Genomic DNA, 25347 nt, shown 5'->3' on the forward strand with positions numbered 1-25347 from the left:
GGTGTTAGAGGTTGAATGAAAAACCAAGAGAACACTCTGTTCTTTGAATAATGCCTTGGGGCCATGGGATTTTTCATGTCCACCTGCATCACAGGGAACAATCAAATATAATTTTGATTTAATAGCTGGAATTGTACAGGCCTGCCCACCACAGGAATCGGAGAGGGCGAGGGGCAGACAATGGGAAGGTCTGTTGACCTCGGTGGGATTTTCCAGTCTTGGGTTGAGCAAAGCCATTAAATCGAGTATCTTATTTGTGGTATTTTGGTTATTGAGCCATGAATCAGGCAGGTTCTGCATGTTACCAAAACAGAAAATGCTGGAAAATCTCAGCATCTGTAAAGACAGAAAAGAGCTGATGTTCTGAGTCCAGATGACACTTCGTCAAAGCTAAAAGGCATAGAAAGTGGGGGATATTTATACTGCAGGGGGAGGGAATGAAAGATGAGTCATGATCATAGAAACCAGGGGAAAAGAATGCTAATAGCTGTTCACACAGAGATTGCATGTAACTTTGCTAATATGGAATTTTGCCAAGTTTTAAGTAAATTAAAACTATAAATGTTTCCAATTAGGTGTTTTTTTTCATGATTCTGTGTGCTCAGAAGATACTGCCGTTTATATGTGAATTACTCCCTCTGGTGTTCATGGTCATGTATGATCTATTTAAGAAGAGCTGCATCTTTGTAGTTGATTTTTAAAAAAATGTTATGCCTTGGTTATATGCTCTGGAGCTGACAAATAGCAATTTCAGGAAAGTATGGCACAATGTTCTATTTACTGCACAGAGCCACTGATAACTTTTCCAAATGACACTGCTTTACAACAATAATGCAACAAACTTCATTTACAAAGAGGCACAAAAATGAGGTAAAATGCTAGCTTCAGCCTTTCGCGTTGTCTGTCCCTGTCCCCAGTATTTCCCACTTCTCAAAGATGTGTATAGCAACCACAGGTAATTATTATAGCAATGACTTGTATTTCTACAATGCAACTCATAGGAAATATCTCAAAATGATTAAAATTGCAGAGCAAGAAAAGTGAACACAAGACCACATGGAAAATAAGAAAACAGATAATTCTGAGGTGTTTGAAAGCAGGGCAACAAACAAAATGACAGAGGGACCTAGGAACAGAAACTTTTTGACAAGAATCATTGGAATAGTTAAATCTGGAGTTAACACATACATTGTTGAGGGTTTCAGCAGCAGAAGAGCGCAGGAGGCACAGTGGCATGGTGGTTAGCACTACTGTCGCATAGCACCAGGAACCTCAGTTCAATTTCAGCTTTGGATGGTTGTCACTATTTTCCCTTTGTCCTCCTGGTGTTCTAGTTTCCCCCCAAGGGCATTAATTAACACATGGGAGTTATGATATTATTGCTATTGCAGAGACACGGTTAAAGGAGGGGCAGGACTGTCAGTTCAATATTCCAGGGTATAGAATCTTCAGGTGAGATGGGATGGTAAAAAGAGATGTGTCGCAATATTGATCCAGGAGCCAATTACTGAAGTGAGAAGGGATAATATCTTAACAAACTCCTCAAATGAGGCCATATGGGTGGAACTTAAAAACAAGGAGGAGGCAATCACTTCGTTGGGAGTTTACTATAGGCACCCATATAGTTAGGGAGAGCTGGAAGAGCAGATACGGAGATAAATCTCAGAATCGTGTAAAAATAATAGGGTAATAATAGTAAGGGATTTCAACTTCTCTAACATTAATTAGGATGGTAAAAGTATAAAAGGATTATAGGGGGCAGGATTCTTAAATTGCATCCTACAGGAGAGGGTGCAGTATTTGACCTAATTTTAGGGAATGATGCCAGCAGGTAGTAGAATTGTCAATTGGAGAGCATTTTGGTGATAGCGATCATAACTCGGTAAGATTAAAGGTAGTTAAAGAAAAGGACAAAGATAGACTGGAAATAAAGGTTCTAAATTGAGGGAAGGCCGATTTTACCAGGATAAGACAGGATCTGGCCAAAGTGGCCTGCGAACAGCTACTTGTAGGAAAATCCGCATCAGATCTGCAAGAGTCATTCAAAAACAAAGCAGAGAGAATAGAAGGCCAACATGTTCCTGTAAAGGTAAAGAATGGGACCAAAAGGTCCAGGATATCAAGGAATATGGGATATGCAAGATTGGATTAAAAAAAAGGAGGCTTATGGCAGATACAGGGGGGAGCTCAAAACGCTGTATGCCCTAGAGGAGTATAGTAAGTGCCAGGGGCACTTAAACAAGAATTAGGAGAGCAAAGGGAGGATATGAACAACACTGGCGGGCAAAGTAAAGGAAAATCCCAAGATTACTATCTTATTTACCTGTCCTGAAGGTAGTAGGACAGCTCGATAAGATAATTAAGAAGGCATATGGGATTCTTGCCTTTAGTAACCTGGACACAGAATATAAGAGTAGAGAGGTTATAATGGAGCTGTATAAATTACTTGTTAGGCAATAGCTAGAGTACTGTATGTAGTTCTGGTTGCCACACTATAGGAAGGATGTGATTGCACAAGAAAGAGTACAAGAGGAGATTCACCAGAATGTTGCCTGGGCTGGAGTATCTTAGCTGTGAAGAGGGTTGGTTAGGCTAGGGTTGTTTTCCTTAGAGCAGAGAAAGTTGAGAGGGTGGAGGTGGAGGGAACACCTGATGGAGGTGTACAAAATTATGAGGGACATAGATAGGGTAAATAAGCAGAAGGTTTTCCTCTTTGTACAGGAGTCAATAGATTAAGGAGCTGGGAATCTAGAATGGATTTGAAGAAAAGCTTTTTCACCCAGAAAGTAGTAGGAATCTGGAACCCATTGCCTGAAAGGGCGGTAGAGGGATGAACCTCATAATATTTAAAAAGCATTTAGGTGAGCACTTGAAATGCCATAGCAAACAAGGTTACGGACCAAATGCTGGAAAATGGGATTAGGATAGGTCCTTGACAGCTGGCACAGACACGATGAACCAAAGGGCCTTGTTCTCTGCTGTAAAACTCTATAACTCTGAGATGTGAAACCTGATGTTATGTGCTCTGATGCTGTCACTGAGGAATGAAATGTAGATGAGAATTACCAGAAGGTCAACTATTGACTCTTGGGGAACTCTAGAAATAATGATGAAACCACATGAACATAAGTCACTAGAGAAATTTTTTTAGCTATGACTGAATGGATAAAATGGATAATGGAACAGCAGTTCCATTAGCTGGACAATGGAGTAGAGGTACTGGGGAAGTATAATATGGTTAACCATAAAAAGGACGAGGTGGAATAGGGTACCATGTTTGTGGCAACAGAAGTTGTCATTTGTGACTTTGATCAGTACAATTTCTGTGCTGTAGTGGGTCAGAATCTTGATTGGAGACGCCAAAACATGAAGCTGTGGGAAATATGGGCATTGATTTGGGAGGCAACAACATGCTCAAGAAGAAGAATACCAAAGTTGACATCAATCATTGCTTTCTCACTATCCCTTCTAACACCAACCTTAATTGACTCTAGCAATGGAAAATGCACCCATATGGGACAGAAAAGACAGCAGGAACAGCATAGACATGGACTCCTGTAGTTCTTTAGTTGTGAAAAGGAACTTGTGGCAATATATGAATTAATCTTCGAACACCCATTCCTAGGTTTTAGCTCTTAGAGCAACGAAACTCCACTTTTCTGGGTACGAATGGTTCCTAGATGTGCGGATATGCTTTTGAAATAAGTTAGGCTTCATTATTTGTGTCTGTTTGTTATTGTATCTATATGCTGTGAGCTTTCAAGTTTTGAAATGTCATGAGAAGTCTAAGCTCTTCTTCCATTAAAAGGAGAGGATACCACCACTCTCATACACAGCTGAGCTTATTCCATTAACTATGTCATTGTTTGTAACATGGGAAAACTAGGAAAATTGTGTTTAGCATTTAACTTGTATCATCTAATGGAATTGTAAATGTAAGCATGCAAGAATAAAAGCATAATATTTCTGAAACCTATTTGAGTGTCTTTGAAAACAATATTCTTAAATAAATGCAATGCAGCAGAATGTGTCTGTAATGCTTGGGAATACTAATTTGTATTTTACAATTCTAGTACAATAATCTGTGTTACTGAACCCATAATTTACACTTGTCCTATACATCTCTTCCCCTAGCACACCTACCCAAACTTTTTTTTAATGCTCTCAGCTGCCCTAGTCCTGAACTCACATCTTTCTATTTTCTCTCCTATCTCCTTCCCTCATACCCTCTTTATGCTCATCTTGTCTGTGGACCAACGTCATTTTTCTCTTAATCATTTAACTGCTGATCAACTAACTTTCTTTCCTCTTAGCCAATATTGTATTCTTTCTCTCACGGTGATATCCTGTATATTTCTAAAATCTGCCATTATCCTTCTGCTTAAAAATCAACCCCTGACCCCTCCCCCCATCCTTGCCAAATTATCCTCCCTTTACTAACCAAAGTCCTTGAATGTGTTGTTGCTAATTGGACAAGATATATACATATTTCTGGTGGTGTCTGGTACATCATCTGTAAGATAAGATTTCACAAGTATGATTAACCCTCTCAACTTGTCTACAGGCTTTGGCACTGTTGACCACGCTATCTACCTTCTCTGTGCTGGATGGGACTGCTCTCATCTGGTTCTATTTTTATTCCTACCTGATCATAGCTAGCAATTGCTTCTTGCCCTTCACCTGCATCATTACCTCTCGTGTCCTCCAAGGAGCTGCTTTTGGATGCTTCCTATTCTCATCTATTTGCTGCTCCTCAGCAAGATTATCTGGGAGAAATGCTTTAAGATAACATGTCCGCTGAGGACACCCAGCTCCACCTCACCATGCCATCTCCAGGCTCTCCACTTTTGCTACAATCTCAGACTATTTACCCACATTCAACACTGGGTGGGTAGAAATTTCCTCCAATTAAATATTGGAAAGACAGAGTCTTTCTTTTGTCAGTAATTTAATTCTATTTTAAAAAGTCAATTCAAATTAAGTCCAATCACAGTTCCCACATGAGGGACAAACCAGATCCAAGCTGATAAGACTTCACATCCCCTCGGGGATTTTCACAGTAACCTCAGTGCAATGTTAATGTAAGCCCACTTGTGACACGAATAAATTGACTAAACATTTTAGGTTGGATCAAACAAGATCCAAGCTCATAGGGTGGGGCATTGCAGCCCTCAAGCTTGATCTAATGCTTCATCTTAGCCAAAAGGCTCAGGTGGCTTCGAAAAATTGCATCAGGTAACGCCTTGGTTTAACCTCATTAGGTAGTACGATCCTTTACTCTACCCTAGCCTGGGCAAATCACCATCAGCACAACCCAGGTGCAATGAGCTAGCGTCGTCCTCTGCCTGATCATGGTTTCACCCCAGTGTGGCGCTGCTGGTAGTGCTGAATGAGAAGATTTGATAATGGAACGTGTCCAGGGACAGGTGTTACCGTGGCGTCATAATGATCCATTGGTCCCAGGATTCCAAAGCTCGGAACGTTTATCGCGCGGAACGTTCGGTCAGTGCGCGTGCTCCTCCCGGGCTGCTATTGAGGCGAGACTGTAGCTGCTCTTCAAATACAAATATCAAAGTTAAGGAAGGGTCTACAGTGCATTCTTACTTGTTTACAGCCCGGCACTTGGACCGGAGGCAGGTGATGTTTATACTTAAGTTATGTTTGACCAACCCAGTTTGACTCTTTGCTCACAGTCCTGCCAGTATAATGGAGCACCGCATCCGGATGGCTGGGGAAAAGTGTGGGCCGCTGATGTTTTTTGTTTGAACCTCCCTGTATGTGCTGAACAGAAGAGAGAATACACTGTTGGGTAACGGTTCGCGCTGCACGTTTTAAAGGATTGTTTGTGTTTCATGGGCCTTTAAAACGTTCCCATACCGGCTGCAAGCTCGTGATCTTTGCGTGTTTAATGTTGCATTCACTTTGCAATCAGCCTATGTACATTGTTTGGCTGGATTTCTAACACCATGTGCCAAGAAACGAGTTCTGCAACAATGTAAATTCATAGCTTCTCTACCAGCAGTCACACTCTGAATGTTTTCAGGATGCAAATGCCAGTGTTTACATTCTAACTAAACTTGATGTACTTAATTACGTTTATCAAAAAAAAATTAAGCATTTTAAGCACAACACATTCCTAAAATATGTATTGTGGTTGGTATGGCACCTCTGTGATGTCCTGGTCCATTCCTAACTCATCGTCTTACAATTACAGAACATGCAACACCTGCCCCTTTATCTCCTCCCTGCTCACTGTCCATGGTCCCAAACACATCTTTCAGATGAAGCAGTATTTCCCTTACAACTCCTTCAATTTTGTCCATTGTATTCATTGCTCCCAATGTGGTCTCCTCTACATTGAGAAGAGTAAGTGCTGACTGGGTGACCAATTTGTGGAATGTATTTGCTCAGCCAGCAAGCATGATCTCAACCTTCCTGTGGCTTGCCATTTCAACTTAGCATCTTGCTGTCATGCTCACATGCCCACTCTTGGCCTGTTGCAACGTTCCAATGAATCCCAGTTCAAACTGGAGAAGTAGCAGCTCCTCTTCCAATTAGGCACACTACAGCCTTCAGGACTTAACATCGAGTTGAACAGTTTTAGCCTGTGACCTTTCTCCTCAATCTTGACTTTTATATCCCACACTTTTTTTTTGGCAGTGAAATCCCCTCCCTATCTGTCACCTGTTTTTTAATGTTGCTTTTATTGAGCACTAACCTTTATTCTCCCATGAACACATTCTGATATCTTGCCTATATGCCACTACTAGCACCACCTTCTGCCATTATTTTTAGGAAATTTAGAGATCAGTGCTGGCCTTGCCAGTGACACCTACATCCTATAAATGAATAAAATATAATAATCCCCAAAATAGCAAAAATAACAGCACCATCCCATCAGTGGTTAGCGCTGCTACCTCACAGCACCAGGGAACTGGGTTCAATTCTGGCCTCAGATAACCGTCTATGTGGTGTTTGCATATTCTCCCTGTGTCTGCATGGGTTTCCGCTGGGTGCTTTGACTTCCTCTCACAGTCCAGAGATGTGCAGGTTAAGTTGATTGGGCATGATAAATTGCCCATTTAGTGTCAGGGTAATGAGCAGGGGTAATATGTGGGGTTATGGGCGTGGGGCCTGGGTGGGATTGTTGTTGGTGCAAGCTCAATGGGTTGAATGACCTCTTTCTTGCACTGTAGAGATTCTGTGCAGGTAATTTGTGTGTGAAGTTGTTGCAGCCAGTCCACATTGCAACATTTTGGAGCTGGTTATTTTGTAATACCATGGCATGACATTCCCAAAGTGCATGTTTGTGTTTCAGTTTGGAAAGCATTATAAATCATTTGGAGGATTGGGCTACAAGAACTTTAAAATTCCCATTGTTTTAGAATGTTTAATATAACTAATTTGAATAAAATAATAAAAATATGTATAGCCTAACTACTGCTGTACATCATGTAGAATTAATGTTAGATTGTAGAACTGTTAGACCCAACTGATGCATACAAAAGGGAAAATTTATATTAAGTAAATTGATTAAGTGTATATGTGATAATACAGAGAGCAGGAATGGGGAGCAAAAAGACAACAGTTTTTTAAATAAAGTTGACTTGTATTTTTTAAATTTATTTTCAGTGTTGAATAAGTGGAGATGGCCATGTTCTGCATCCATAAATGTTTGCTTTGTGGCCTAAGGAGTCGAGTATTGCAACAGAGAAGCCTGTCTGTTTACACATCTGTTTACAGAATGAATGAAGATGACATAAAGTCAAAACTTCAGCAGCTTCCTGGTGGATCCATTGATTTGCAGAAAGATCAAAATGGAATAGCAACCCTGATGATAAATCACCCTGAGCGGAAGAATGCATTTTCTGGTATGATACAAGTTCCTCTTGATGAAGAGCACAGACTGAAAAAGCTGTCCCTTGCATCTGCTCTTTTTTTTAAACAAATAGTTCCTGCTGCTTATTTTCTGGTGAGGGAGCAGTTCTTGTGAGTTAAAATTTTGTTTATTATATGAAGAGCATCCTTACATTGAATGATCGATATTAAGTAGAAAATGAAAAGTCAAAATCCAGTAGCTCAATGAGAGAGATGCTAATAGGTGGTTAGATGAATTAAGGGCACATATATGCATTGGCTTCCATGTCATTTGTGGACTTAACACAAATGCACAATGCAAACCTCTGACACACACCCATCTGGAATTCACATCATGATTCTATAATTTACTTTTCTCTCCATTTTGTTTCATTTAAAAAATGGCTTAAGCTTTGTATAAAGCTTGCATTATTAAGAAGGCCATGGCAATACTCTCCTGCCAATAACATTCCAAGTTTGCAGCTGAACAAGACCTTGATGTATCTAATTTTTTTCATTTAAGTGATATCATTTCACAATTTTACTCCACCTTTTTAGTTAAGTATTGAATTGTGTAAACTCGTTGACCTGTGAAAAATCAAACCACTTAGAGGTTTATCAGTTGTCAGCTTTGATAACTTAAATAACAGATATTTGCTTATTTAGCTGTTAATACTGAACAATATTGACAAAAAAACCATCAAGAAAGAATACATTTTGCTTAGAATTTCAAAACATTTAACTGATATTTAAGATTTAATTGACTTGGTTATACTGCGTAGTTTGTGTAGATTAAAAGCCAAAATTGCTTTGCATTGAAACAAAATGTACAGCATTCTTATGAAAGGTCACTCAACCTGAAACATTAACTCTGTTTCTGGCCTGCTGAGTTATTCCAGCTTTTTTTAAACTTTTAGTTTAAAACACAGTCTGTGTGTGATCTATGTTTAGATGATATTATATGCATGATTATAGGCCATGACCCCAGTAGGATAGCAAACTCTGTTAACATTAAAATCTAAGTAGCAATTTGATTCAGGCAAATGGAGCTCTCAGTATCTCTGCAACCATGCCAATGCAGAGCTCAATTTTCCAATCCTAAATCTTCTTATGATAATTTGTAAAATAAGTTATTAGTGAGCTTTTTTTTGAAGCCTTATAGGTCAATATATTTGGCTTTGTGTCAGTTTTAACTACATGAGTGTTCATTTGTTTAGAAATTGTTCACTCTAACATAGGAAGACGTTGAGAACAGTTACTTTAGTATAGGAAAGAAATGAAATTAATGCAAAATTAAAGTTTTTGAAAGTGACTAGAATGTAAATGTTTAGGCTTGTATAGTCTCCCCCCCCCCTTTCCCTGGAAAATGAAGAGCTTTTACTGTACTTTTTAGGATTCATGTCATACACCGCAATTAATATTTATTCCACAAGGCACACTCCTGATTTGATGAATGTAGTTAATTATAAGAACACATGCACTAAATTATGCTAACTGGCAAACTGGAATACAAGACATAATCTTTGCAGTAGGTACTTGTGTATAATATTGTCTTTCTGGCTGCCTCTGTTTGGCACTTTAAATAAGGGCAGATAATAAGCAGTGGGGAGATGTATTAATTACTGCAACCCTCTCTTGTTAAGATATTTGACGCAACTATATTTTCCCCTTTTTAAAAATGTCACTTTGTTTCCTTTTCAAGGAACAATGATGTTAGATTTACGGGATAGGGTGGAGGAACTGGAGCATTGGACTAATGGCAAAGGTCTTATCCTGAGAGGTGCAGATGACACATTCTGTTCTGGTTCTGATCTAAAAGCAGTTAAAGTAATGTCAAATCCTGAGGTAAGTAAGCAAATGCTCAAAGACTTATTTCTTCACTTCGGGTAACTTGGGTGGGATGAGAGAACCATTGCCTAACCAAGTATATCAATCTCCTTCTCCATTCCAGTGAGCAAACATTTGGTAGATGAATTACAACATTGAGAAATGTGAGGTTATTCACTTTGGTAGGAAAAACAGAAATACAATGGGTGAGGCTGGGAAGTGTTGTACTTCAGACGGACTTGGTATCCTTTGTTCATGAGTCACTGAAAGCTAATATGCAGGTACAGCAAGCAATTAAGAAGCCAAATTGTATGCCAGCTTTGGTTGCAAGAGATTTAAGTATAGGAGTGAAATGTCTTACTGCAGTTATAGAGCTTTAGTACGTCTGCATCTGGGAGTATCGTGTGCAGTTTTGGTCTCCTTACCTGAGGAAAGCTATAGTAACATAGGGAGAGTGCAAGAAAGGTCCACTATATCAATTCTTTGGATGGAAGGATTATCCTATGATGAAAATTTTATAGACTGACCCTTTATTCTGTGGAGTAAAGAATAAGAATGAAAGATAATTAAATGTACAAGATTCTCTCACAGCTTGACAGGATAAATATAAGAAGGATGTTTCCCATGGATGAAGGGTTAGAACTGGGACACAACCTCTGATTAAGGCACAGGCCATTTAGGACTCAGATGAGGATGAATTTCTTAACTCAAAGGGTAGTGAATCTTCGGTGTTCCCTGCCCCAGAGGACTAAAACGGCTCTGTTGTTGACTATGTTCAAGACTGAGATCAATCATCAGGTACATAGCGCAGGAAAATGATGTTCAGGTAGAAGATCAGCTATGAACTCCTTGAATGGTGGAGTGGGCTTGTAGGCTGAATGGCCTGATCTTCTTATTTCTTGCCGCCTTCTGTTGCAAGTGGACTTGAACTTTTAGCGCAGTTTCAACTGATACTGGAATTCTGTTCGGATAATCATTCCTGATGTGCTTATTTTCAATAGGTTTGTTTTTAATGGGACAATACGTTGGTTTTGTTTTCAGTTTAGCAACCAATGAACCTGTTCTTTAGTAATCTGTTAATCCCATAATCGTTGATGTGATAATGTAGGAGACCAGAAAGGATTAGGGCAGAAAGACTTCCATTCAATTTGAATCTACTTACATCACAATGGGGTGTACATAGTTCAAATCTATACTTAGATTAGAACAATAATTGTATCTGCCTATTACCTTACTTTCTTTTATCCTTTTAACCTGAGCACACTAAATTAATATGAAACAGCTACGATGGAATTTTTAGCTGTGTAATTAAATTGATATCAATAGAATGAGCAAGAATCCTGCTGTTCAATAGCAGGATAGTAACAATCAGAAATTAAAGCTTCTACGTTTTCCTTCTAGGATGGATTGAGGATTTGCATGTTTATGCAGAATACCCTGACGAGGCTTCTGAGGTACAAATATATAATTAAAAATTAAAACAGTTCTGCAATTGATAGATATCGGAACAATTGAGAAAATGAAATGGTGGAAACACACAACAGATCAGTCACAATTCCTGAAGAGTAAAAAATGAAATTAATATTTCAGGCATACACTCCTTGTGAACTGTGTGGAGCTTGCACATTCTCTCTGTGTCTGCGTGGGTTTCCTCCTACACTCCAAAAATGTGGAAGTTAAGTGGATTGGCCATGCTAAATTGTCCCTTAGTGTCAGGGGGATTAGGAGGGTAAATATGTGAGGTTACAGGGATAGAGCCTGGATGGGATTGTTGTCAATGAAGACTCGATGGGCCAAGTGACCTCATTTTGTACTGACATAGGGATGCTATTATTCATCAGGGCTGATCAGTTCTGACTATGGGCTATATTTTCTGAAACATTAAATTATTGGTTCTATTCAGACTGCTCAGTTTTAATAGCCATGATGTGGAGATGCTGGTGTTGGACTGGGATAAACACAATAAGAATTCTCACAACGCCAGGTTAAAGTCCAACAGGTTTATTTGGTAGCACACACCACTAGCTTTTGGAGTGCTGCCCCTTCATCAAGTGAGTGGGAGTTCTGTTCACAAACAGGACATATAAAGACACAAACTCAATTTACAAAATAATGATTGGAATGTGAGTCTTTACGGGTAATCAAGTCTTAAAGGTGAGTGGAGAGAGGGTTAAGCACAAGTTAAAGAGATGTGTATTGTCTCCAGCCAGGACAGTAGTGAGATTTTTGCAAGCCAGGCAAGTCATGGGGATTACAGATAGTGTGACATGACCCAAGATCCTGGTTGAGGCCGTCCTCGTATGCAGAACTTGAGTATCAGTCTCTGCTCGGCAATTCAGCGCTGTTGTGTGTCGTGAAGGCTGCCTTGGAGAACGCCTACCCAAAGATCAGAGACCAAATCCCTGTGACAGCTGAAGTGTTCCCCAACAGCAACACTTGCTTGGTGATTGTCGAATGGTGTTCATTCATCTGTTGTCGTAGCGTCTGCATAGTCTCCCGAATGTACCATGCCTCGGGACGTCTTTCCTGCAGCGTATCAGGTAGATAATGTTGGCCGAGTTGCAAGTATATTTACCTGGTGGATGGCGTTCTCACGTGAGATGATGGTATCTGTGTCAATGATCCGGCATGTCTTAGAGGTTGCTGTAGCAGGGTTGTGTGGTGTCATGGTCACTGTTCTCCTGAAGGCTGGGTAGTACGCTGTAGACAATAGTCTGTTTGAGATTTTGCGGTTGTTTGAAGGCAAGAAGTCGGGGTGTGGGGATGACCTTGGTGAGATGTTTGTCTTTATCAGTGACACGTTGAAGGCTCCAGGGAAGTGCTGGATGACGAACGGTACTCTGTCCGTCATGTTTGTCTTCTGAGGACGTTGGTGCGGTTTTTCATTGTGGCGCGTTGGAATTGTCGATTGAGTTGAGCGCCATATCCTGTTCTTATGAGGGCATCATTCAGCGTTTGGAGGTGTCTGCTGTGATCCTCCTCATCTGAGCAGATCCTGTGTATAACGAGGGCTTGTCCATAGCAGATGACTTTTTTAACGTGTTTAGGGTGAAAGCTGGAAAAGTGGAGAGTCATGGCTTGCGGTGCAGTGAAGTGCTGAGGTGATTGTCCTTGATGGAGATGCATGTGTCCAAGAATGCAGCTGATTCCGGAGAGTAGTCCATGGTAGTCTGGTGGGATGGAACTTGTTGATTCATCATATAATTGTTTCAGTGATTGTTTGCCATGAGTCCAAAGGAAGATAATGTCATTGATGTATTTAGTGTAAAGCATCGGTTGCAGGTCCTATGCGGCGAAGAAGTCTTGTTTGAACCTGTGCATGAAGATTTTGGCATTTTGAGGTGTGAATTTGGTTCCCATGGCTGTTCCGTGTATCTGGATGAAGAACTGGCTGTTGAAGGTGAAGACATTGTGATCCAGGATGAAGCAGAGCAGAGACTGATAGCCAAGTTCCGCACACGAGGGCAGCCTCAACCAGGATCTTGGGTTCATGTCACACTATCTGTAAATCCCACGACTTGTCTGGGCTTGCAACATCTCACTAACTGCCCTGTTTGGAGACAATGTGCATCTCTTTAACCTGTGCTTAACCCTCTCTTCATTCGCATTGTCTCTAAAACTTGATTACCTGTAAAGACTTGCATTCCAACCATTATTTTGTCAATTGAGTTTGTGTCTTTATATGCCCTGTTTGTGAACAGAACTCCCACTCACCTGATGAAAGGCAGTGCTCCGAAAGCTAATGGCTTGTGCTATCAAATAAACCTCTTAGACATCTTACTGTTTTAGTAGTAACATATCATAGAATCCCTACAGTGCAGAAGAAGGCCATTTGGCCCATCAAGCCTGCACTGACCACAATCTCACCCAGGCCTTGTCCCTGTAACACCACATATTAACCCTGCTCATCTCCCTATGGCCCTGATGTTCTGTTCTTTGATGGGTTGTCCCCACAATGTACCCTGGAATATGCGCTGGGGGACTTGGAAGTCAGCCCTCAAGGACTACACAGGAAATTTCAACTTCCGTTGGGCAATTACGCTGTGGCTAGAAGCCTCCAAAATTTGGAGAGTTCTGACTTGTCCAGGAAAAAAATATAAGGGTTAAAACAGACCTAACTCCTGAGTAATTATGCTATGGACCCACTAACAGATAAATTGTTGTCCTTACAGTTGATTTGGAATCTTGAATTTCCCTTTCTAGGGATATTTAAATAGATATGTGCTTTGGAATATACATTGGTGCGCTCGAAGTCTTTTTAAAAAAACAAACCGATCTTCATTGACCTCCTTCAAATTGGGTACAGAAATAAATTAGATCACCAGATGTTGCTTAGTATTTGCAAAACGTTCTGTGACCAGTCCCTGGTAAGTCAACTTCTGCCATCTACTGACTATTAGAGGCTATTGTGCAAGATTTGTGAAATTTTATTTTCTTTGTCTTTTGTTTGCTAATGTCTAATTTTTCAGTAGATCGGTGGTTAACTTTCTGCCACTGATTATGACTGAAAATAAAATTGCCAAATCCTTTTAGTTTCTGAATTCCTATGCCACCATCCAGGTGTTCCACCAGACTTAAATGCCTGTATTTCCAACCAGTCTTGACTACCATGACTTATTAAGTGTGTTTTTTATTTTTTCAGAACACAGTTGGTGATTTGCTTTGTAACTTGTAAAGTTGTTTTGAAGAGTTTTATAAACGGATATGAGGGCAAGGACAATGACCTTAAACCATAGCAAGTTTGTGCGATTTTGCTCTTTAACAAGTAATTGGGACCTACTTTAAGTTGATATTATATGAGTTGCACAATATTTCATTAAGAACCTATCATGTATTGTTAAAAACACTCAAGTGCAATAATTTTGTTTTTAAATCTGTGAAAAGTGATTGTATATGTTGATCAGTGTTGAATTGATTTTTGCACACTAAATGCATCATTCGTGTATTTACATCTCTGAAATTCCTAGTGCAGGCTACCTCTGATCAGTGTAGCATTAGTGCAGGGAAAGGCACTAGGAGGAGGAGCAGAAATTACTACAGCCTGTGATTTCAGGTAAGCAGCAACATTTAATACTAATTAATGTCGCAGATAAGGCAAATATAAAAAGCACCTGATTAATTTTGTTTTAGCTTAGACAACATGAAGAACCAATTGATTTAGATATCACAATGCAATTATTTCTTTAACTTATAAATACAAAGAACACTTGGTTCCCAGAACTGTTTCTTCAATTTGTGCAGTAAAATTAATTTCAATGTTGATTTTTTTCTACTTACTGAAATCCTTTTAGATGCTGTTCTCTTGAATCAGAGCATAGTATGAATAGTAATACCATTCTGTTTAATGATATGAAAGATATATTCGATGAATTTTCTTAATTGTTGTGCTGTTTTTGGATTCAAACCAGCAGTGAGCAGTTTTACACTGTCATTTGCTGATGTCTATAATCCAGCTAGCAATGTAGGAAAAATGCAAAATATTAATTTTGAAACTTGTTTCAATGGTGTGGAATCTGGATATTTAGGAGTAATTTTATTAATGCTTGGTACAGTGAGCTTATGGAAGATACTGATTTCACCTAAAATTTTAAACTTAAATACCAAAGAAAATCTCCCATTTTACATCAGGCACCGATTTTCCATTGAGATCTTTTTTGATGCATACTTCATAATGAACTGCTGAAAATTCAGTTGATTTTCTGTTCGTGGTGGTCACTGACATCTCAGTAATCCTTCTTTCATTCATAAATTGTGGAAACTAGTGCTCCAGACCTAGCTGAGCCTCCAGTCCAGCTGTACGGGTATTGTTGCAAACTGGCATTTACCTGAGAAATAGGAAAAACCCAGAACTACCCTGTTCACAAAAAGCAGACAAATCCAGTTTAACTAATACCCCCCCCCCCCCACCATCAGTTCATTCCCAGTCATCAGAAAAGTGATGGAAAATGTCATCTCCTCTTCAGTGCTGTTGAGTAACACTTGCTCACCGATGCTCAATTTGAGTCCCACCAAGCCCACTTGATTCTGGACCTCATTGCAAACTAGATCCAACATGAATAGAAGATTTGATTTGATTTATTATTGTCACATGTGTTAACATACAGTGAAAAGTATTGTTTCTTGTGCGCTACACGAACAAAACATACCATTCATAAAGAATGAAATGAGAGATTGCAGAATGTAGTGTTACAATCGTAGCTAGTGTGTAGAGAAAGATCAACTTAATTCAAAGTAAGTCTAGTCAAAAGTCTGACAGCAGCAAGGAAGAAGCTGTTCTTGAGTCAGTTGGTATGTGACCTCAGACTTTTGTATCTCTTTCCCGAAGGAAGAAGGTGGAAGAGAGAATATGCGTGGGGCCCTTAATTATGCTGGCTGCTTTGCCAAGGCAGCGGGAAGTGTAGACAGAGTCAATGGATGGGAGGCTGGTTCGCGTGATGGATTGGGCTACATTCGCGACCTTTTGTAGTTCCTTTGCAGTCTTGGGCAGAGCAGGAACCATACCAAGCTATGATACAACCAAAAAGAATGCTTTCTATGGTGCATCTGTAAAAGTTGGTGGCATAGCTGACATGCCAAACTTCCTTAATCTTCTGAGAAAGTAGAGAGATTGGTGGGCTTTCTTAGCTATAGTGCTGGTGGGGAGGGGCTGGGGGGGTGGGCGCACCAGAACAGGTTGGTGATCTGGACACCTAAAAACTTGAAGCTCTCAACCCTTTTTACTTCGTCCCCATTGATGTAGACAGGGGCATGTTCTTTACACTTCCTGAAGTTGATGACAATTCCTTCGTTTTGTTGACATTGAGGGAGAGATTATTGTTGCTGCACCAGTTCACCAGATTCTCTATCTCATTCCTGTACTCTGTCTCGTTCATCATTGTTTGAGATCCAACCCACTATGGTGGTGTCAACAGCAAACTTGAAAACTGGAGGGGAATTTGGCCACACAGTCATAGGTGTGTAAGGAGTATAGTAGGGGGGCGGAGAACACAGCCATGTGCAGCACTGGTGTTGAGAATGATGGTGGAGGAGATGTTGTTGCCTATCCTCACTGATTGTAGTCTCTGAGTTAGGAAGTTCAGGATCCAGTCGCAGAAGGAGGTGTTGAGGCCCAGGCCACGGAGTTTGGAGATGAGTTTCATGGGAATAATAGTGTTGAAGGCTGAACTGTAGTCAATAAATAGGAGTCTGACATAGGTGTCCTTTTTATCTAGGTGTTCCAGGGTTGAGTGCAGGGTCAGGGAAATGGCATCTGCTGTGGACCTGTTGCAGCGGTAGGCAAACTGTAGTGGATCCAAGGAGTTTGGGAGGCTGGAATTGATTCGTGAATTCCAGAGTGACTGCCCTTGACGTCAATCTATCAAGTGTGGCATTAAGGAGGCCTACTAAAATTGAAATCAATAGGAATGGAGGAGAAAATTCTCCACTGCCTGAAATCATAGCTATCAGCAACTCTCCAAGGCTTCTCTGACATCGCCTTCTAAACCCATGGTACAGCATTCTCCCCAAAAAATTTTGTCAAATTTGCGTGGAATAATTCATGCTAGTTTTTTTCAGTAGGAGTTCAGAGAAGAATCGCCCACACTCTGTGCACTGCAGAAGCCACCTGCGCGAATATCATTAAATTTCAGGAGTAGGCAGTGCCAGGGTGCCCATGCTCAGGGGGGGTACATCCCTGCCACCCGACCACCTGTGGGGCTGTGATTGCCTGCCACTTAACTCCAGCGGGGTCAGGCCACTAGTCCCCCAAGAGTGGGGAACTAGTGCAATCCCCACTGGAGTAAAACACTCTGGCGGGTTGGGAGACGTAGCAGGCCTGGAGACTTCAGTCCCAGGTCTGCTAATCGTATTTGAATTGTAGGGATGCCGCCAGAAATCCAGCACTGGGAATCACAAGTGGGGGTGCAAGTGGAGGAGCAAAACTCAAGCAAACCCTGTGAATTGGCTGCCACAGGTTTCTCCTGGCCCACTGTGCTAATTTTTTTAAAGCATCAGGTTGGGAGAATCGTGGCCATGACCTCTACTGTCTGTAAGAATAGAGATAGTAGACACATGAGAACACTTTCCTGTAGGTTCTTCTCTGAGCCATATTCCATTCTACTTGGAAATATATCGCAGTTCCTTCACTGTTGCTGGGTTAACATCCAGGAACTCCCTTCCTAACTACACTGCGTATACACCAACACCACGTGGACTTCGGAAGTTTAAACCCTGAACACCACCACGTCTTTGGACAGTTAGGGCTATGCGGTTAATGCTGGCCTTGCGCAGGATTGAATTGGATGGTGAGAATGTGAGGCTGTAGAGTTTGTAACAAGTGTCCCAAGAGAATGACTCTTGTCTTCTCAATGTTCAGCTGAAAATTGCAGCGTCTTCCCTTGTCTGGATGTCAGTAAAGCACTTTGACAAGTAGTGGAGAGGTTGAGAAAGATGTGGTGAAGACGTAGAGTCGGATGTCATCAGCAAAAAAGTGGAACCTCTGTCCTGTCTTTTTGCATGATGCCTTTGAGTGACTAAGGATGAGGATTGGAGTAGGGAGATTGGATATAAATCTTTGGGGGAATTCTAGAGGTACTGGGACGGGATGAGGAGCCAGGGCTGAAGATGCTTAGACTGTGATTGGATTTTAAAAAGTTGAACCAATTGAGAGTCCCCTTACACAGCTGGATAACAGAAGAGAGCTATTGAATGGTGAGACCAATTGTGTCAAAGACTGTAGATTGGTTGGGAGGCTTAGAATACCACCAATTACAGAAAATTTAACTTGTGTCTTTTGAATAAGCCTAGTGTGGAATTGGAGCAAGAAAGATTCAAGCATTAAATTTCTGGGAAGATGGACATGCATTTACTTCAGATGTTACAAAATGTTTAAGGACTTGTGAGAAAAGGGAGCTTGGAGGTGGGTTAAGATTGGGATTTTTGAAGGGATGAGAGGATCAAAATAATTAGTGCAGATGGTAAGTAAGTGGTTCTTGCAATAGCCCAGAGGAGATGATCAAGCACAGGGAGGAAAAAAACTTGAATTGTTTTTCCAAATCACTCTTTAGTAGTGGATTTCTCAGGATTAGCAGAAGGGAAAGGGATGCTCACAAAGCTGAACACCATCTTTGTGGCATACATTGAAAGGGGAAGGAAGACTATATTAGGAAGAAATTAGAGGAAGATAGACTGAGTATATTTTGAAAAGCTTAAGATATAACGTGGGGAAGAGAAGGCTAGGAGTAGGTCTTTCATCCTTTTGAGCTTATTCAATTGTTTAACTAGATCATGACTGAACTGTACCGCTGCTCTCATTTACTTATCTGTGATCCCCTTACCTAATGAAAATGTTGATCTCAGACATGGAAAATATCAGTTGTCCCAGCAGCCTGTAACATTTTATGTGAGAGAATTTTAGATTTCTGTCATTCTTTTGTGAAAAACACTTCCTAATTTGACTCCTAAATGGCTTTGATCTGATTTTAAGGTTGTGCCCTGGGTTCCTCACCAGAGATAATGGCTTCTCTGCCTCTATCATATTGAATTCTTGTACAATTTTAATCATTGCATCATTTTAATCATTGGATCATCCTTTACCTTCTAAAATTACCTATTTTTTAAAAAAAATTATATTCTGCACATTGTCACCAATTTAACATAACAGATGGTAATAGGTCTTTCAGCGTTTCTGTTGTCCATGCATTCCATATATATATCATTGCTGTGGAGCACTGGTGGAATTAATTGCTATCTGTTCATTTTAAATTGTATTTGCAATGCTACATCCATGATTGTTTTTTCTGTAGGCAACTATTCAGACTAAAAGCATTAATCCAGTAGATTAGTGTTCAAGGGTGGTGTTCTGTGTTCTATTTACAAGTTGACAAATTCTCACTTTAAAAAATGATTGCCTCTCTGAAAGTGAACTATCATGTAGGGAAGCTGGCAGACGCTCCAGGCAAAATGTTGAATGAGATGAAATAGCCCCTCTTCTGTGGCTAAGAACAGTACCACAATAGGGCCATCTGCCTGATGACAAAGTACAGTGTTTTAAGCTAATGGAATATTTCAACTAATGAGCAGCAAATTTGTCACTACTTTTTTGGGTGCTGCGGTGTTCAGTTATTACATTTCCCAAGAATTTTTAATAGTTTTAAAGAAATTGAGATGAAGATAAGGGGAGAATTGGATGAAAATTTAGCATTGCCAAAAAGTGCTCAGTAAAAGCATTTAGTTATTTAAACCATCTATTTTCTAGTTTATATAGGTTGTGCAGATAGGTTTGTGTTTTTTGATGAAGAGATGAGAGAAAATGCCTAAGACCTGACTGTTTGACAAGTTCCTTGTTTTGTAAAACTTAACTATATAACAACAGTCAGTGAAAAGACTCACCAAAAGAATGGAATGTTGTTCATGCAAAACTGTGAGTAGTTTATTGCATAGAAGTCTTGTCCATAGGAAGCAAGTTAATGTAACAATGATGAGTTTGTACCAGTGATTAAATGAATTTTTTTTTAAGAGTAGCTGCACCTGGAAAATGCTTAGTTCAGTATTGAATCTGGATTTTGAAACTTCGTATAACCACGGAATTCAACAAAGTTACTTAATAAACAATTGTATAACTGTTAATCATGTTAACTGGCCTAACAATATGGTGCTTTTGCAGGAACACAAAGCAAATTGAAGATGGGATGTTTGTTGTTCATTTGTGTATGCATGGTTTGGAAAGATTGGGTGGTTTTCAATTGTATTTCAAAGGTGTATTTTTTTTTAAACTAGCTTACTACCCTCATTTGTATAGTAATCATCTTACCAGCCAGGTATACCAAGCAATTTGACTTCAAAAGCATTCCGTTTCTTATTAATTCTGGTTATTTACAGATGACTTCCTTCTATAAACTATTTAGCTAAATTAATATCTTTATCCAATGATTGCTCAGATAGAAGGAAACAACATTGTATATATAGCATATATTTTATTGATACCTTGAATGCTGTGTCCAAATTCAATTTGTAGCTTGGAAATGTGTTTCATCAGCCTGGTGACCTCCTTTAAATTGAGATATGTTCAGAAAGCCAGAAGTATTAAGTCATAGGCAGGGTGACAGTTTTTGACCAGAATAAGAATAAACGTAAGTTCATGTAATTCTTCTTAAATAACCCTTCTGAGTAAAAACAGTTCCAAATATATCAAAGTGCAGTCGGTTTTTCTTATTCTTTCTAGAGAGGGTTGTAATATCCGGTTAATGTTGCTGCCTGTGCATTCATAACATTAACTGTTTCATGACATGTCAAGTCTTACTGCAAATATGTGTTCCACGAAAGCTTAAAAAAGTGATTTCTTACTATTTCCCAAAAATTAAACCAACAGCTGCATCCTTTAATTGTTCCTCTGCTACTGACATGCTTGCCATTACCTATTCTGACTCCCTTAGGTGCCGCCTTAAACAATGCTTTCGGAAAATTTTGATTCCTGTTCTTTGCCAGTATTTTATACTTAATATTTGATAGTGCCTAAGTTATTCTATGATTCAATGAATTTCACTGATACCTGGAAAGGTTCAAGATACAAGATATAACCTTATCATTCAGGGGGTCACGCATTCATTCTCTCCCTTGTACTTCTCTCTCCCACACAATTTCTTTGACTTTGTTTTATTTCAGTTAAACGTAATCGTAAATATGCCTACCTAGATGCTCCAGCCCGTCCCTTCATTAATGCTGTGTTAAAGATGGGATTCATTGTGAAGTTCTGAATTCCATCTCGTTGGTTTAAATATCTTAGAACCATAGAATCTTTACTCTTGCCAGTTTTTCCTTCCTCTTAACAGTTTTTAATGCTTTTGGAATTCTGGTTCTCAAGTTTGAAATTCTCCCTGATTTACCTTCCTTACTTTTTTTTTTGAACTTTGATATGACCTGCTGTATGGATCTTAGCATTTCACCTTGGTTTCTCCGTGGAAAAACAATGGAACATTTTTAATAGAACTATTTTTTCCCCATAACCACCAAATGCTGTATTCCTGTGTCATTTCTTGTTCATTAATAGGAAAATGCCACCAAAAATAAGATCAGATTAATAATTACTGTATTTAAAATTGTATCACAAATGAGTTTGAAAATCTAATGTAATTACTTCACTAAGAAGTATTGTCACCTTCTCTTGATTTAGTTTAGCAACTCAAACTTTCATGCGAGGAGTTGCATCGTATTTAAAAATAGTATGATTTTTAATCCAAGTTCCCTGTCTTGCTTTACTATGGTTGGTGCTTACATTAGGATACAGCACTTTTGCGGAGTGATTTTTTTTAACATCTTTTTTTCTGAGGAGCACAATAGTGAAGGCAATCTGGAATTGATGGGGTTCATAAAGATCCTGTGTCCTAATTGCTGAACGGCAGAATTAGCTACTCAAAACATATCATTACAGCTTTTTAATAGCTTACAGTAACATATCAAAAATAGAGTACAGAATTGTCAAGATACAAGCTGGTGGCAGATGGTATGGCTATCCCCCAGATGGAGAGACATCTGGTCAACGTATGGACCCCAGTTCAAAATCATTAATTAGAGGCAGCTTTCCTTTCCACCTACCTTGTTATATCTGATGTAATGCTGAGCTGAAACAAAAAAATGGATGAATGATTGTCATTTTGCAGTTGTGACAGGCTGGCTTTGATCAAAAAAAAATTCTCTCTCCCAAACGAAAGTGAACCTAAACAACGAGCAGACCTGGATTCTGTAGATGAACCAAAATGCGTACAACATCAGAATCGGCAATATTCTGCAACAATAGCTCAAGATTTTGCATATTTGCTGTTATCGATACCTTATTAAAAAAAATGAAGTGCAAGTGAACATCAGTTGCTGGTATGTTACAGAATGGCCGGGATGATGCATTTAATTCGGAATCAAATTTCTGATACTTGGTAGAAAGGCACACCATGAAACTAATGCTGCCTACCAATAGCGAGATGTTGGATCTTTGTGGAGCTGGAAATCAATAGCAAACCCAAGTCCTACAGTATTAATGATGCATCATCAGAATAAAGTTACTGTTAGGTGAATAACTTTGTTTAATGATGGTGGTGGGAGATGAGAATTTACGAAGCCTGTTACACTCTTTGAACCTACTGACAGTACTTGAGTTAAGGCTATTTCCCCACCTGCATTACTAGGAATGTGGGTTCTAAACTTTTAATATTCTCCTGTAACAAATCACTTGCGTGTATGCTGTACTATTAGCTCAGATATTGACTCACATTTGCTTGTATTTTAGGCTTGTGACATCAGGAAGTGAGATTCGCTTTGTTCATAAACACATGGGATTGATACCAGGCTGGGGTGGAGCAACCAGGCTGGTCAAATTGATTGGATACAGGAATGCTCTTAAACTGTTGAGTAGCGCTCAGCATGTGGATCCTGTATCAGGACTGAAGATTGGTCTGGTTGATGAAATATTAACATCCACTGATGGGGATAGTTGTCTTGAAGAGGCAGAAAACTGGCTGAATCAATACACTAATGGATCTTCACAAGTTATTAGAGCTATTAAGAATGCTGTGGCTTCAGGGAGAGAACTGTCACAAGAAGAGTCATTAAAGAATGAAAAAAGCATCTTTGGTACTCTGTGGGGCTCTCCTGCCAATTTGAGAGCTTTGGCTCAAAAAATCAAACATAACTAGTGCAACTGAGTCAAACTGTTGCCAACCCAATATGTTAAGTAGAACATGCAGATAGCTGCATATTGGCCTTTTTTAAGGAGCACTTTGTATTATCAAAATCTGAATTGATAAATCAAAATGTTAACTATTCTCCCACTTCTACACAATGAATGGCATTTTAATTTAGAGTTTTCTCTGGAACATGCAACAGTATGCTTTCAGTTCAAAATGATTTCTTGGCTGTAGTGTGCTCTGAAATGTACTCAATGTAAAAGAAACTGTACAAATGTAAGCTGTTTGTTTAGTTGCTCATTCTAACCTCTACAATGTTGTAAAATCTATTGTATAATGTATCCTTGTGGGCCTAAATTAATTTCTCATTACGTTATCTTTACTAATGTTAGTCCATCTCCACAGTAATAAACTAGTACTGATAACATTGCAAGTCTGCTGTTATTGACTCCAACTTGCATTTGGAACTGGAGGACTAGCTACAGAAATGAAAAAAGACAATACATAACCTACATTAAATTAAACTACATATGCAGGTGAAGTACAAAACTTTTTGCTTGTATATTTGAGTGGGATCATGTGTTACACATGGGTAATCCAGCACTGACTGGTTCCCATAAGTGGCCATTGACATTTGAGGTGATCTCACTGAAATATGTAATATTGAGATGGCTTAATAGGGTAGATGCTGTGAGGTCTCCTAACAAACTCTAGAACTAGGAATCTAAGGATAAGAGGTCAGCAGTTTAGAACCTAAAGAGAAAATTCTTCATTCCAAGGGTTATGAATCTGTAATTATCCAGGCCTGAGGGCTTTAGGTGCTCAAGTTAACTCAAAATATTTTAACACTAATGAATGCAGAGATAGGGAAAGTGGAGTTTGATTTTATTGAACATAAGAACAGGTCAGTGGGGTTCTGTAGCCTTGTTTGTCATGTTTCCCTTAATTTTATTAACCATTGAATTTTAAATACTAAAATTTATTTTTTAAACTGCTGGTTTGTAGAGTTCATTTTATAAAATGATTTCCATATAATTTAGGGGCTTGGGCACAGTGCAAGAAGAGGATGACCATCAGCCTTGTAAATCTATCACGACAACATACTGAAGCTCCCTTTTCCAGAAAAGAGGTAAAGGGTGACCAGAGAGTTTTGACAGGGTAGATATAAAGATGTTCTAATTTGTGGGGGGAAAATGTCTTTACCCAGAGTAAGAATTCAGAACTCCCTACCACATGAAGTGAATAGCAATGTATTTAAGCAGCAAGACAAACATGCAGGAATAACAAATAGATTATGCTGCTAGGGTTAGATTAAACTGTCATGTGGAGTGTAGACACTGACATAAAAGCCAGGAGTAGTTTGTGCTGTAAATACTATAATTTTATAACTAACTACACTAAAATTAGTCATTGCATACCAGAGAGTGCACAGAGATCTTCATAACATTTGAGTGCTAGGAATTGGATAGTGAGTTTGACTTCCCAGACTAGCCTTTGGGAGTTAGTGAGTGGGAAAGGAAGACTAGTTAAATATCTCCAGTGTTATGAGTAACCCTAATTATATAATGCTTATTTAGAGTCAGAGGTTTATGGCAGGGAAACAGGCCCTTTGGCCCAACTTGTCAATGCCACCCTTTTAAACCCCAAAGCTAGTCCCAATTGCCCACATTTGGCCCATATCCCTCTAAACCCACGTAACCGTCTAAATGCTTTTTAAAAGAGAAAATTGTACCTGCCTATACTACTGCCTCTGGCAGCTTGTTCCAGACACTCACCATCCTCTGTGTGTAAAAAATTGTATCTCTTCCCCTCACCTTAAACTATGCCCTCTAGTTTTAGACTCCCATAACTTTGGGAAAAGATATTGATTATCGAGCTGATCTATGCTCATTATTTTGTAGACCTCTATAAGATCACCCATCAGCCTCCTACTTTCCAGAGGAAAAAGGTTCCAGTCTATCCCCATAACTCAAACCATAATAAAGTCCCTATAGCCTCCTAGCAAATTTTT

General features: G+C 39.4%; 1 protein-coding gene across 4 annotated transcripts; it reads left to right on the forward strand.

The window, feature by feature from the left end:
* Positions 1 to 5497: 5497 nt before the first annotated feature.
* Positions 5498 to 23763, forward strand: echdc1 (enoyl CoA hydratase domain containing 1). 4 transcript variants are annotated; one of them, XM_080192489.1, is made up of 6 exons: positions 5501 to 5637; positions 7633 to 7871; positions 9560 to 9702; positions 11086 to 11138; positions 14657 to 14737; positions 22940 to 23763. In XM_080192489.1, exons 2-6 carry the CDS (start codon positions 7649 to 7651, stop codon positions 23343 to 23345), a joined length of 906 nt encoding a protein of 301 aa, XP_080048615.1. In that variant the 5' UTR covers positions 5501 to 5637; positions 7633 to 7648; the 3' UTR covers positions 23346 to 23763. The 4 variants fall into 4 exon arrangements, with proteins under 4 accessions (XP_080048618.1, XP_080048615.1, XP_080048616.1 ...); XM_080192490.1 differs by having other exon boundaries at positions 5502 to 5633; XM_080192491.1 differs by lacking the exon at positions 5501 to 5637 and adding an exon at positions 5936 to 5995.
* The last annotated feature ends 1584 nt before the right edge of the window (positions 23764 to 25347 follow it).

Source organism: Carcharhinus amblyrhynchos, chromosome 7, assembly GCF_965287045.1.
Source record: "Carcharhinus amblyrhynchos chromosome 7, sCarAmb.v2.hapA, whole genome shotgun sequence".
NCBI classification, from domain to species: domain Eukaryota; kingdom Metazoa; phylum Chordata; class Chondrichthyes; order Carcharhiniformes; family Carcharhinidae; genus Carcharhinus; species Carcharhinus amblyrhynchos.

Bases quoted from the DNA above. Each gene is read 5' to 3' on its own strand.
- echdc1 (XM_080192489.1), top strand. From the start codon at position 7,649: ATGGCCATGTTCTGCATCCATAAATGTTTGCTTTGTGGCCTAAGGAGT. The intron at 9,703-11,085 runs GTAAGTAAGCAA...TTTTCCTTCTAG, and splicing joins AAGTAATGTCAAATCCTGAG to GATGGATTGAGGATTTGCAT. The intron at 11,139-14,656 runs GTACAAATATAT...TTCCTAGTGCAG, and splicing joins ACCCTGACGAGGCTTCTGAG to GCTACCTCTGATCAGTGTAG.